This window comes from Marmota flaviventris, chromosome 2, assembly GCF_047511675.1.
Source record: "Marmota flaviventris isolate mMarFla1 chromosome 2, mMarFla1.hap1, whole genome shotgun sequence".
Classification (NCBI taxonomy): Eukaryota; Metazoa; Chordata; class Mammalia; order Rodentia; family Sciuridae; genus Marmota; species Marmota flaviventris.
In genome coordinates this window covers 4,155,821-4,169,899 of record NC_092499.1, presented here as the reverse complement: position 1 = coordinate 4,169,899, position 14,079 = coordinate 4,155,821, and the positions used below count along the sequence as shown (strand labels likewise).

Genomic DNA, 14,079 nt, shown 5'->3' with positions numbered 1-14,079 from the left:
AGTTCAAGGCCAGCCTGGGCAACTTAGGCAAGACCATGTCTTAAAATAAAAAACATAAAGGGCTGGAAAGTAGCTCAGTGGTAAAGTGCCCCCAAGTTCAATCTCCAGAACCAAAAAATAAAAAAGACTGCTTTTCATGTTCCTCTCCCTAGCCCCCCGTAAAAGGTATGGTACCCACATTTTAAATGTTAGAGGAGATTCCAAGTAAAACCTTCTGGTTACATTAGTCACATTGTGCACATTGTCTGGGCAGTCACTACCGCTGAAACGTGTACTTCAATTTTTTTTTTTTTTTTAACACGTGAAATTTTTATTTCTTTCTAAATCTTATGCCAGGAAGAGAAGTCAGTAACACGCTCCCCTCACCTGAGCCTTAGGAAATCTTAGTGTTTTCAAGGATGACAAAACTTTAGTTTCTCTAAACTTAATTGTAATTGGTAGAACATGCAGATGATATAGAATGCAAATAAAATCCACAAGGTAACTGCCCACAGTGTTTAGAGTGCATATGAGTTGATTTTACTCTTAAAAAAAGCAAACCCAGGGCCACACCAGGGTTACCCTGCTAACAGCATCCCTTTCTCAGATGTTAGGAGGTTTCTGTGTCACTGGACCCCAGGCAACATCAGACCATTCCCTTGTAAGGGTACGTTTTCCTTTATTTAATATTACTTTATATGAAGACCTTTAACTGTTTATCTGTCAATCTAGGTCTAAAACAAGCTTTGGAAACAGTGAATGACTACAATCCTCTAATGAAAGATTTCCCTCTGAATGACTTACTGTCTGCAACTGAGCTGGACAAGATACGGCAGGCGCTTGTAGCCATTTTCACCCACTTGAGAAAGATCCGAAACACAAAATATCCCATTCAGAGGGCACTGCGTTTGGTAGAAGCAATTTCAAGAGACTTGAGTTCTCAGTTACTCAAAGTATTGGGTACTAGAAAATTGATGCATGTTGCTTATGAAGAATTCGAAAAAGTAAGCTTTACTATATTAGAAAACCAATCTTTGAGCAATGAGGTAAAAGCATGCTTTAATAATAAACTTCTTTTCCTGGATTCATGTCCTATCCTAGGTTATGGTAGCTTGCTTTGAAGTTTTTCAAACTTGGGATGATGAGTATGAGAAGCTTCAGGTGTTGTTGAGAGACATTGTCAAAAGAAAAAGGGAAGAAAATCTGAAGATGGTGTGGCGTATTAACCCTGCTCACAGAAAGCTTCAAGCTCGCCTCGATCAAATGAGAAAATTTAGACGCCAGCACGAGCAACTAAGAGCTGTCATCGTCAGAGTCCTCAGGCCACAGGTGAGGTTTGCATTCTAAAGATTTGTGCCAGGCACGGTGGAGCGAGCCTGTAATCCCAGTGCTGGGGAGGCTAAGGCAGGAGGATCACAAGTTCAAGGCCAGCCTCTGCAACTTGGCGAGACCCTGTCTCAAATTTAAAAAAATTTTTTAAAAAGGCCTGGGGATGTGGCTCAGTGGTTAAATGTCCCAGGGTTCAATCTCTGGCATCTAAATAAATAAATAAGTAAAGAGCTCTTCATGTGCCATCTAAATGCCTGTTGATGAAAAAAAAAAAAATCCTGCTTTTTGCTTGGCACTGAATGGTTCTTTCCCTGGAGCCCATCTTCTTCATGTTATTGTTGTCTTGAAGAGCGATGGATTATGTATTAAGCATTTCAGTCCAGATTCGTTATGTTCTCCCTACCTCCCTCCCTCCCTCCCTCCCTCCTTCCCTCCTTCCCTCCTTTACCTTGCATGGACCCCAGAGCCAGATGCCTGGCTGTTTTGTTCCTGCTTCACCATTTGTCAGCTGTGTGGCTTGAACACATCACTGCACTGCTTTATCTCAGACTCCTCACCTCTAACACGTGGATGTGATCATGTGTGCCTGAGACTGACTAAAAGAAAACCATGGTTCCTTTTATTTCTAGGTACATGCCTCTTTTGGCTCTTCAAGAGTCACCTGTCATCTCCACCTGTTCTTTTCTTCCATTATAAATGTAATCCAACAATCATATTTTCAGAAAATCTCTATTGTTCAGTTAAAATATGTCATATTTACTTGGCTTTGTCGAGATCTTGTTACAAAATGTATCACTAAAAGTTTAAAAACCTATATTGCTGACTAGTAATTTATGTGTATAACAAAATAAAACTCTTCATTTGATAAATTTTTGTTACAAATCTTCTAGGTCACGGCAGTTGCACAACAGAATCAAGGGGAGGTTCCTGAGCCCCAGGATATGAAAGTGGCGGAGGTCCTCTTCGACGCTGCAGATGCAAATGCCATCGAGGAAGTCAACCTGGCCTACGAGAACGTCAAGGAAGTGGACGGGCTGGATGTCTCCAAAGAGGGCACCGAGGCCTGGGAGGCTGCGATGAAGAGGTACGACGAGCGGATCGACCGGGTGGAGACCCGTATCACTGCTCGCCTCCGGGACCAGCTGGGCACAGCCAAGAATGCCAACGAGATGTTCAGGATCTTCTCCAGGTTCAACGCACTGTTTGTCAGGCCTCATATCCGTGGGGCCATTCGTGAGTACCAGACCCAGCTGATCCAGCGAGTGAAAGATGACATTGAGTCTCTCCATGACAAGTTCAAGGTCCAGTACCCCCAGAGCCAGGCCTGCAAGATGAGTCATGTCCGTGATTTGCCCCCGGTGTCAGGGTCCATCATCTGGGCTAAGCAGATCGACAGACAGCTCACGGCCTACATGAAGCGAGTGGAGGACGTGCTTGGCAAGGGCTGGGAGAATCACGTGGAGGGCCAGAAGCTGAAGCAGGACGGGGACAGCTTCCGCATGAAGCTCAACACCCAGGAAATCTTCGACGACTGGGCGAGGAAGGTGCAGCAGCGCAACCTGGGTGTCTCTGGCCGCATTTTTACCATTGAAAGTACTCGCGTTCGCGGCCGGACAGGAAATGTCCTCAAGTTGAAAGTGAACTTCCTTCCTGAGATCATCACACTTTCAAAGGAAGTCCGAAACCTCAAGTGGCTCGGCTTCCGGGTTCCCCTGGCCATTGTGAACAAGGCTCATCAAGCAAACCAGCTCTACCCGTTTGCCATCTCTCTGATCGAGAGTGTCCGGACCTACGAGCGCACCTGCGAGAAGGTGGAGGAACGGAACACCATCTCGCTCCTTGTGGCTGGCTTGAAGAAGGAGGTGCAGGCTTTGATCGCAGAAGGCATTGCCCTGGTGTGGGAGTCCTACAAACTTGATCCCTACGTGCAGCGCTTGGCAGAGACTGTCTTCAACTTCCAGGAAAAGGTGGCTCTAATTTAGTGCTCGAGTCCTAGCAGTGAATCCCTAGGATGTGTCCTAGTGTCCTAGCTAAGTCAGTTCATGCATCCTCCCACAGAAGATGCAACCTGGGGCCACCAGAGCTCAGAGGGTGAAGAGCTGATGTCCCCCCTGCTCTGTGTTGGGAATAGGGCTTTCGGGAGACTGATAAGTAACACCCTAAGCTTAGAAACTGAGGAGTGGAGAGGGTCAGAGGATGCTGTCAACCAAGAGAGAGATCAAGGGAGAACGAGACTAGGTAGACCTCCTTCCCAGGCTCCAGCTCCCTCAGACAGCTGTAGGCCTCCTGGCCCGGAGTCTGCCACAGTGAGTACACCACACTACCACTCATCTGTATGCAGCCACCTTCCTCCTGGGGGTGCAGGCGGGGCTGTTGGTTTCCCTCTCCTGGACTTAGCAACCAGAGGCTGTCCTTCCTGTGAGCAGGAATAAGAGGGCCTGATGGCACCCCAGGCCTTTCCCTCTAGGAACACGTTGGGATAAGTGTCCTCCTCACCCTGACAGCAAAGATTGGCTCTTTATTGAGAACTACTCAGCCACAGCTTTTGTTAATGAACTGAGAAGAGTGTGTCAACAATAAAGGAATAGAAAAAGTGAATAAAAAATAGGAAAAATAAAAAATAGAAAAATCAAAATTAAAACATCCGTTTTAATTGTTGTTGTCTTCCTGTAGGTGGATGATCTGCTGATCATTGAAGAAAAAATAGACCTGGAAGTGCGTTCCTTGGAAACATGCATGTATGATCATAAGACCTTCTCAGAGATTTTGAACAGAGTCCAGAAAGCCGTGGACGACTTAAACCTGCACTCCTACTCCAATCTGCCCATCTGGGTCAACAAGCTTGACATGGAGGTGAGGGTGGTCAGGGAGACCGCTTTTCATGCTGTTGGTGAGGTGGGAGTGGACCCTTTTCAGTAAGCTTGTCCATCTCACTAAAAAGCTGCTTTCCTTAGAAATGACCAGTGATAGTCCAGTTCCCCCCAGAGTCTTGATTAACTGATGCTAGAGCTCAACTGTGCCTCTACAGGCCAGTACCCACGTCAGCATTGAGCTGACAGCAACAGCGGTCAGGGAAGAGAAAGTCTCTTTATTTGCTAGATACTTGGCACTTTCTGCCCGTCTCCTTTCTGCTCTTATGATTTAGGTTGACTTTTTTGGTTCTTGGTAGTTCTAGGGATTGAACCCAGGGCCTCAAGTGTGTTCAGCCCTGCCTCTACCAGTGAGCCATGCCCCTGGCCCCTGGCCTGTCTTTCCCAGCCCTCAGGCAGCCTTCTCTGATTACCCTGCCACAATCAACTTGGGAAGAAACACCTAGCACAAAGCTCCTCTTGCTCCTGGTGCAGAGGTTCTCTGCTCACCCCTGGGGTTAGGGCAAGGGCTGTGCTTCTCTCAGTACTGGATTGGAGAGTCCAGCAGTGGAGTCTTAGGAAGGAGAATTTGGTAGGAGAGGTTAGAGGTTGCACTTGGTCAGTTTCCAGGCTGTGTTTTTTCCTTTCTCTCTTTAAATAGATAGGTCCTTGGCAGTGTATTCATCCACACAGAGGGACACTGTTGGAGGGGAGTTACTGAACCCACAATCTGACAGTGCCCACAGTCCTCACCACACTCTCGGATGGTTGTGTGACCCAAGGCAGAATTAACAAAGGCCTGCAGATGTCTGTTTAAGAAATTTGTTTGTCTAATTCTAAATCTAGAAGATGTCATTATTGTTTCATATCCAAATTATAGTTTTCCCAGTTTTGTCTTTGAGGCTACCAGGAGAACACGTTTGTGAATTTTCTTTCATGTTAAGTAATCACTAAGACCTTTACTGAATCTGCTGCATGGTGTTAGAGTCTGTAAACAAGTCAGGATGGCGCCTAGCAAATGTTAGAGTCTGTAAACAAGTCTGGATGGCGCCTGGCAAAATGCCAGAGGGAGTGGTTTGTGAAGTAACACCAGCGAGCCATTAAGTGTGGAGATTTCTTATTGGTTGACTGATGTATCTAGTTTATGCTAATTAGATAAGCTGTGTGGAATGTATAAATACCGCTCCTGTCCTACAATAAAGGGCTTCCACTCCTGCTGTATCAACGTACACAAGTTATTCGTCACCACCACCCCACCACCACCCCCACCCCCCGGTTATTTTGCTGCAGCCGGACTGCGGCAGCATGGCACAAGGCCTCTTGTGAGTTGGGAGGATAGAAGTTCAGTTGGTCCAGAGACGCAGCACAGAACCTGAGATGAGCTGTGTGAGGCTGGGAACTTGATAAGTGAGGCTGAGGGTCAGAGGCAGGAACTTTCCATCTTGGACCCCGACGCCTTCTGATGTGTGTGTCTGTGAGCTGACTTGGAAGAAGCACTGTTCTCTGACACTAACTTCTCTGTAGATTGAGAGAATACTGGGCGTTCGTCTGCAAGCTGGCCTCAGAGCTTGGACCCAGGTCCTTCTTGGACAGGCTGAAGATAAAGCAGAAGTTGACATGGATACAGATGCTCCACAAGTCAGTCACAAGCCTGGTGGAGAGCCCAAGATCAAAGTGAGTACCTCTTGTGGCATCCCATGTGCAAGTGAGCAAAATAGTCCTCCCCTTGGAAGGACCCATGGGGACTGGGGGTGTGGCTCAGTGGCAGAGCGCTTGCTCACACGCAGGGCCCTGGGCTCCACCCCAGCACCTAAAGAGGTGGAGGTGCTATGGAAAAGTCAGTCCACAGCAGGGAAACCTGATGGCACCATAACTGGTGACCTAAGTTAACACCACGTGCCCTGTGATGTGTGATCAGAGGGCACTTCACCTCTATGGCCTTTCCCCGGAGTCCTCAGTCTCATTCTAGCCATGAGAAAATGTCCTGCAATCCCAGACTGAAGAGTCCTGAATATCAAGGAGAAACTAGACAAATGTCACAGGTTGGAAGTGATTGAGAGATGTGACAAGTGTCATGTAGCCATTTGGATCAGGTCCTGGGGACCTGACTGAAGTCTGTACCATAGTTCACAGCGTTTCTGTCCTCGTGAAGGGTGTTTACATGAGAGTTGGTGACACTACTCAACTTATAAGCCTAAGATAATTTCAAAGAAGGAAGTAATAAGAAAATAGATAAACTTTAAGGTGGGTGTGGTAGTGCACACCTATAATCCCTGCAGCTCAGGAGGCTGAGGCAAAGGAGGATCACAAGTGCAAAGCCAGCCTCAGCAACCTAGTGAGGCCCTAATAACTCAGTGAGACCCTGTCTCTAAGTAAAAATTTTAAAAAATAATAAATACATAAATTTTAGAAAGGAATCCACACTGGGGACTCTGCCTACCAAGCATTCATGAACTATTCAGAAATTATTTCATGAACTGGACACACTCTGCCCACAAGTAGAAGTCTAAATCCAAGTCTTGTGTAAGTACAAGCAGCCCAGGGGTTGCCCCTGCAGACGGCAGTCTCTGTCTGCAAGCTGTCTGTGTTCCGCTTGTGTGAAGGAGTGGTCAGCCAGCACTTGGTGAGCTTTCCAGAGACTTGTGCAGTTCTGTTGTTAGAACTCTGCCCACAGACCTTGTCTGCCACTGTGGGAGGTCGCCCTGCAGTTCATAAGCCAGGCACTTATTCTGTGTTTACAGTTGACAATAAAAAGGGCTCACAGAATGTAAGCCCAGAAGAATCGCAGGTGCAGATGTTGAACTGGGAGAAGCAAAGAGGCTTTTTTATCTTTTTCTTCCCTTTCCCAAACCCTTAATGCCTGAATGTTTTTTCGCTTTTTAGTATTATAGGTATTCTATGCCTGGAGCATACTTTTTTTATGATTTTTTATTTTTCAGTTGTAGTTGGACACAATACCTTTATCTGTCTATTTTTATGTGGTGCTGAGGATCAAACCCAGGGCCCCGCACATGTTAGGGGAGCGCTCTGCCACTGAGCCCCAGCCCCAGCGCCCTGGAGCATACTGTTTAAAGTACTCAGTCACAGAGGAACAATGAGTATGTCTAAGCCAATAAATTATCTGAAGTGGGAAAATTACCTGGTTTGAGTTGGAATTCTAGAGGAGCTTAAAGCACTGGCAGGTGGCACAGATTAGTTCAGCTTGGTAAACCAGAGTTCCTGTCGTGTATGGCTGGCAGCCAGCACCCACCTACTCTCCCTGCATCGGGGCCTTGGCTTCTTGGGCTTCAGGTGGCCATATCAACAGAGGTCAGGGACATCAAGTCTCAGGGTGCTCAATTAAGCATTGGCTGTGTATTCGATACCCAGACACTAGGGACCGTGAGGAGATAGAGCAGTGCCTGCCTTCGACTGTGAGAGTGGGGGGCCTGAACCACTGAGCTACAGCCCCAGTTCTCATGCATTATTCATTTGTTTTTGGTATTGGGGATTGAACCCAGGGTTGCTTTACCACTGATCCCCTTTTTTATTTTGAGACAGGGTCTCACTGAGTAGTTGAGGCTGGCCTCAACTTGCGATCCTCCTGCCCCAGCCTCCTGGGTTGCTGGGATTACAAGCGTGCGCCACTGCACCCCACTTGCCTTTACCTTATGATATAAGTGGCAAGGGTGTACATCATAAACGTGAAATTATCACAAGGTCCTCTAATAAAGTGACAGACTTGGTTGTTCAGACTGAAGTAATATAATAATTTAGAGAAAGTTAAGATTCAAAACAATCTTGAATATATTTATTGAAATATAATGCTGTATAAATAATGAGACCTTTCTTTTACAGAATGTTGTTCATGAGCTAAGAATAACCAATCAGGTAATCTATTTGAATCCGCCAATTGAAGAATGCAGATACAAGCTCTATCAGGAAATGTTTGCATGGAAGATGGTTGTGCTGTCCCTCCCCAGGATCCAGAGTCAGAGATACCAGGTCAGCCTTCTGGGGTCTTAGAGCGTGTGCCCTCTGAACAGGGTTCTCCTAGGGGCGGGGTGCTGCGACACTGCTCTTCGTGTGTCTTTCCGGATCCTTAGGGAGACCTAGAGGAGGCTTTGTATGACTTCCACGGAGACACTTGGCACTGGTGGCTAGGTCTTGGCTGTCTCTCCATGAATGTCCTTCCATGAGTGTCTTTGGAACCTCAGTAACCGCTGCTTCTCCATTGTCCCCACTTTTTATTAGAGAAATGTTCAAACATGCACAGAAGTAGCAGGAGTTGTGAGCTCCCACCATCCAGATTTACTTTTCAACTTGTGACCAATTTTATTTCATTTATATTTCCTTCCCTACTTTCCCACTCCTATCAGATTATTTTAAAGTAAATTCCAGATGTGACATACTCTTGTTAGTGTACTGGTAGAACCAAATGAAAAAACACCATTTACTCCCTGGCCTCTGGCCAATGTTAACTTCTAAATAGGACCAGTGGTTTTCAAGTAAAAAGATTCCACAACTACAGCAGACTCTTCTAGAACTTAGTGATCCTATTGAGAACTTACCTCTTTCCTTGGCTTCGACATCAACTTAGTTCTTTAGGATGTTCAAGTAGTTAACTGATATAGTTTGAAATTTTGTCAGTGGTTAGCCCAAAACTTGGCAATGTCCAGCTAATCAGAGCCAAGCTGTGCGTGCTGGCCCTGCCCCTCAAGGTGTCTACCTGTGATCTTTAGGATCCTTCTTGTTGTGCTTCTGGGTTTAAGTAGCTGCAATTCTATTTGCATTGTTCTCTTGTTTGTCTCCAAACTTGACACACTGAAGTCAGCCCTCTTCAGTGCACTAGCTCCTGTTTCCTTTCCCTGGGTTCTTCCCTCTATTGGAGTCTTCCTGTCACATGAAGTACATATCACAAGTCACAGCAGGGTCACCCCCGTTGTCCTGTGGCCTTCTGGTTCTGGGAGTTCTACTGCATACTGCTTGGCTTCACTTGTGGCTTGTTGCTCAGGTGGGCGTGCACTACGAGTTGACTGAGGAGGAGAAGTTCTACCGCAATGCTTTAACGCGCATGCCCGACGGCCCTGTCGCCCTGGAGGAGTCCTACTCTGCTGTCATGGGCATCGTGACTGAGGTCGAGCAGTACGTTAAGGTAGGAGGCCTTTCTGAACTTCACCTACTTATGCTCTAGAGTCTTCCAAGACTCTTCAGAGTAGGAGAGACAGAGTGTAGAGCTGAAGGATCTCGACAGTCCCTAATGTGGGACACTAGGTAACATTTACTAATTTTAAAGCAAAAAGTAAAACTGGGACAAGTACTTTTCGGTTTTAACTGTGATGTTCAAGAACAGTAAATTTTATTCTTTTTTTGATATCAAAGTTCTGAGCATGTGAAATGTGAGTTTTTCTAATGCTGAGAACATGTGGATCTTTTTAATGGAATGTGAAGGGACTGTCTCATTCTGGACAACGGAGCAGTAGTGTTTGACCTCATTCTTCATGCAGGTCTGGCTCCAGTATCAGTGCCTATGGGACATGCAGGCTGAGAACATCTACAACAGGCTGGGCGAAGATCTCAACAAGTGGCAAGCCCTCTTGGTCCAGATAAGGAAGGCCAGGGGGACCTTTGACAATGCAGAAACCAAGAAGGAGTTTGGACCAGTGGTCATAGATTATGGCAAGGTGAGCTCGTGGTGTTGTTGACGTGCCGGGACACCTGGGAATCAGCACCGCTCTTCAACTGCTGACCTGCTGCTGTGTGCTGCTTCACCCCAGGTGCAGTCCAAGGTGAACTTGAAGTATGACTCCTGGCATAAAGAGGTCCTGAGCAAATTTGGGCAGATGCTGGGCTCAAACATGACCGAATTCCATTCCCAGATCTCAAAGGTGAGGAGGTAGATTCTGCATGTAACTAGGCTGCTGGGAGTCTTGGCCAGGGGCAAATGCAGCCCTCTCTCTCAACAGTCTCGCCAAGAGCTGGAGCAGCACTCCGTGGACACCGCCAGCACCTCTGACGCAGTGACCTTCATCACCTACGTGCAGTCTTTGAAGCGGAAGATCAAGCAATTTGAGAAGCAAGTGGAGGTGAGCTCTGCAGATAGGTAACTTCTCGAGCAAAGACACTAGTTGAGTTTGAGTTTTGTGATGTTTTGCCTTCCGAGGGGACATTCTGACTTGACTCTTGAAGCACATTTTTTTACGTATGGTCTACAGCCTGTCCTCTCCTAACCACCTGATGTGCTTGTTGAAATACATTGCTGAGGCCACCATCCTGGGAGTCTGCATTTTTAAAAGTTCTGCAGGTGATTCCCATGCACACAGGGTTTGAGAACAACTGGATTTTTGTTTGTTTTTTCTCTTCAATTTGCTGCAGTTGCTTTCAAGTCACTAGACTCGAATATCCTTTCTAGATTCTGGAATAGGGTGAGGCTCAGCCCCTGTCTGCTCTCATGTCCTGTTCAGGCCCTCTGGGTACAACTAGGTGCAGTAACTAGTCAGCCATGTTGGACTCCCAGGGCATGCTGCCCTCTGACCACAGTAATCAGGCTGGAAGGTTGTACAAGAACAAGTTGTGATCTTTTATGCTCAAAATGTCTTCTCTGTGATGGGACTCTGACAGTAGTTTCTCTTACTGTAGAAGGCAAAAAAATCACTTTGTCTTTTAACTTTCAAAGCTCTACCGCAATGGTCAGCGCCTGCTGGAAAAGCAAAGGTTTCAGTTCCCACCTTCCTGGCTCTATATCGACAACATCGAGGGAGAGTGGGGAGCCTTCAATGACATTATGCGGCGGAAGGACTCTGCCATCCAGCAGCAGGTGGCAAACCTGCAGATGAAGATCGTGCAGGAGGACCGGGCTGTGGAGAGCCGCACCACTGACCTGCTGACAGACTGGGAGAAGACCAAGCCAGTCACAGTGAGCCTCACCAGGCCATGCTGACCACCAGCATGATCTGGAGAACTTTCTTTCAGATTTAGAAAGCCTTGCTGGTGTGTTAGCTTGCCAGTACTAGAGAATTTTCCCCCCTTTTTGTAACAAAAAAGCAATACTTGCAGCCAGGCATGGTGGCATGCACCTGTGGGCCCTCTGCTTGGGAGGCTGGGTTAGGGGATGGCTTGAGCCCAGTGGCCTGGGAGGCTGAGGGGAGGAGGTTTACATGTTTTAGACTAGACTCAGCAACTTAGCAAGGCCTCAAGTAACTTAGCAAGACCATGTCTCAAAATAAATGAAAAAGGACTGGGGATGTGGCTCAGTGGTTAAGCACCTAGGGTTTATTTCCTGGTACCAAACAAAACAAAACTGGGGTGTAGTGCAGTGGAAGAGTACTTGCCTGGTGTGCATAAAAAAACCAATACTTGTAGATGGTGAGTAAAAAGCCAACTTGGGCCTCTCATTACCCAGAGACACCATCATTTAAATCAGGGTATAGTCTTGAGAGCTAAAGATTTTCTGTTTTTAGTCTTTTCCTTTAGGCATGCTCAAAGATCAGAATTTGGGCCCGGTGTGGTAATGCACACCTGCAATTCCAGTAGCTTGGGAGGCTGAGGCAGGAGGATCACAAGTTCAAGGCCAGCCTCAGCAACTTAGCAAGGCCCTAAGCAACTTTGTGAGACCAAGTCTCTAAATAAAAAATAAAAAGGCTGTGGATGTGGTAAAGCACCCCTGGGTTCAATCCCTAGTACTAAAAATAAATAAATCAGACCTTGGTTTCTGTAAAGGGGATGTGCCTCACAGTGCCACCAGGCAGTGTGTGCTGTGGGGAGGCAGGTTCTGTTGCTGTCCACCCGCCTGCGCTCCATCGTCCCAGTGTTTACTGAGCACCAACGCTCCAGGCTTCGTCCTAGCAGCAGTAGTGAAAGGGACAAGAGCCCCCACGCTCCTGTCGGGGGAGAGGTAATAATGACTAACAAGAAAAGCATGTCCCTTGAGGCAGGTGCCGGCCAGGGTGGCAGAGCGTGCCAGTGGCTACTGCTGTGTCTGGGAAGGGCATGGTGAAGGGAGACCTGAAGGAGGGGCAGTGGCAGGTTGTGCTCATGGAAAGGTGACAGAAAGTAGATAATGGCATTTTTGGCTTATTGGGGTAGAATTCAGTGTTTTGCTTATTTAGATGTACAGATGAGCATAGGGAAAAAAGGAAAGGAAGTTAAGGTATCCAGAATATTCCTCTAGTTTAGAGGCCTGGTGTGCAGCTGGGCCCTTGCAGGTTCTACTTTGTGTTTCAGAGGATCTGCTCTCACTGAGGCCATCACTGCTCATTACAAACGCTCCCTCCAGTAGGGGAATGAGTGTTAATCAGTAGCAAGGTTCTCTTGTGGATCAACTCAGCTTGGTGAAGTGCCAGGAATGTGGTGGAGTTAAGTTTGAGGTGGGATTCTCCTCTGGTAGAAAACTGATAGTTTCTGCACTTGTCCTTTGTGTCTGTCTGTGAGTTAATGGGTTCAGACAGGAAATCTTTAACTGTATTGTTCGTGGGGAACCAGGCCCATCTCCTGCCACTCATTTTCTTCATGGGGAACAATGGTTTGTCAGAGAAACCCAGGCCTTGGCTTCGAGAGCTGTGCCTGAGCGCGCCCAGCCAACGGCCCCTGTCCTCCCTCCGCCTCCCAGGCACTGGTGTACACTCACAGCCAGTCCTGTGCACAGGCCCACGTGGACGATTGTTGAATGCGTACCCCCGTGCACGCGTTCAGTCAGGAATTCCCAGGAGCTCAGTAGGCCCTCGCATAAGCCACAGCTTTCCTCTCCCAAAGATTCCCTGTGCTCTGGCTTCTCTTAGGGCAACCTTCGCCCAGAGGAGGCGCTGCAGGCTCTGACCATATACGAGGGGAAGTTTGGCAGGCTGAAGGACGACAGGGAAAAGTGCGCCAAGGCCAAGGAGGCGCTGGAGCTGACCGACAGTGGGCTCCTCAGCGGCAGCGAGGAGCGCGTGCAGGTACCGACCACGGAGCTAGCTGGGGTTCCGCTCCGCCCGGCTCTGCCGCTGAACCCCTGCCAGAGTCTGGTGTGATTTCCTTTTTCTTTGTTAGTTGTGAGCTGTTTGCTCTTTCCACCATTTGACTGCTTTGCTATTCTTAATCATAGGTGGCTTTAGAGGAATTACAGGACCTCAAAGGCGTTTGGTCAGAGCTATCTAAGGTCTGGGAGCAAATCGATCAGATGAAGGAGCAGCCCTGGGTCTCAGTACAGCCTCGGAAGGTAGGTCTTGTCAAAGTAGCTGCTTGGTGTGTGCCTTTGTAGTATCAGTTACAGACTTCATTTAGGAACCTTGCAAGCAAGTAACTAGAGTTCATAAATGTCACTTAATGTCCTGTGTGTCATTAACATTATTCACACAGACTAATGTAAAGCTTATTTCAAAACCATTTTTAAATATTTCACCATTTAAAGAAATGTCAGCAATTAAATATCATCGTGTGTCTCTTCTGACAGCTTCGACAAAATTTGGATGGCCTGCTGAACCAGCTGAAGAGCTTCCCCGCGCGCCTGCGGCAGTACGCCTCCTACGAGTTTGTTCAGAGGCTGCTGAAAGGCTACATGAAGGTAGGCCAGAGAGCCTCGGGCAGTGGGCGGCCACCAGAAGCACACCCGCCCAGCACCGGGTTCCCTCTCCGTGTAGGTGAACATGCTGGTGATCGAGCTGAAATCTGAAGCACTGAAAGACCGCCACTGGAAGCAGCTGATGAAGAGGCTGCATGTGAATTGGGTGGTTTCCGAGCTGACCCTTGGCCAGATCTGGGACGTCGATTTGCAGAAAAACGAAGCTATTGTCAAGGATGTACTGCTTGTGGCACAGGGAGAGATGGCCCTGGAAGAATTTTTGAAGCAGGTCAGTAACAGGATTGGATGTGTTCAGGCTATTGTGTAGACTTGAGCACTGAAACGAAACCTTGTCACCTGTGGTCCCTTACATCCCCATAACCCTTGTCCCTGGGCAGTTAGACC

General features: G+C 47.5%; 1 protein-coding gene across 2 annotated transcripts in view; it reads left to right on the top strand.

Moving 5' to 3' along the window:
* Positions 1 to 14,079, top strand: part of Dync1h1 (dynein cytoplasmic 1 heavy chain 1) — a 64,921-nt gene that overhangs the window by 14,546 nt on the left and 36,296 nt on the right. For both annotated transcript variants that reach the window (XM_027946647.3, XM_027946646.3), the window contains exons 6-20: positions 712 to 983; positions 1,081 to 1,308; positions 2,199 to 3,275; positions 3,982 to 4,161; positions 5,682 to 5,831; positions 7,995 to 8,141; positions 9,151 to 9,291; positions 9,644 to 9,820; positions 9,914 to 10,024; positions 10,103 to 10,222; positions 10,813 to 11,052; positions 12,914 to 13,069; positions 13,219 to 13,332; positions 13,567 to 13,677; positions 13,754 to 13,963. In XM_027946647.3, coding sequence (XP_027802448.3) covers positions 712 to 983; positions 1,081 to 1,308; positions 2,199 to 3,275; positions 3,982 to 4,161; positions 5,682 to 5,831; positions 7,995 to 8,141; positions 9,151 to 9,291; positions 9,644 to 9,820; positions 9,914 to 10,024; positions 10,103 to 10,222; positions 10,813 to 11,052; positions 12,914 to 13,069; positions 13,219 to 13,332; positions 13,567 to 13,677; positions 13,754 to 13,963 — 3,434 coding nt within the window. The remainder of the gene's footprint in view (positions 1 to 711; positions 984 to 1,080; positions 1,309 to 2,198; positions 3,276 to 3,981; positions 4,162 to 5,681; positions 5,832 to 7,994; positions 8,142 to 9,150; positions 9,292 to 9,643; positions 9,821 to 9,913; positions 10,025 to 10,102; positions 10,223 to 10,812; positions 11,053 to 12,913; positions 13,070 to 13,218; positions 13,333 to 13,566; positions 13,678 to 13,753; positions 13,964 to 14,079) is intronic.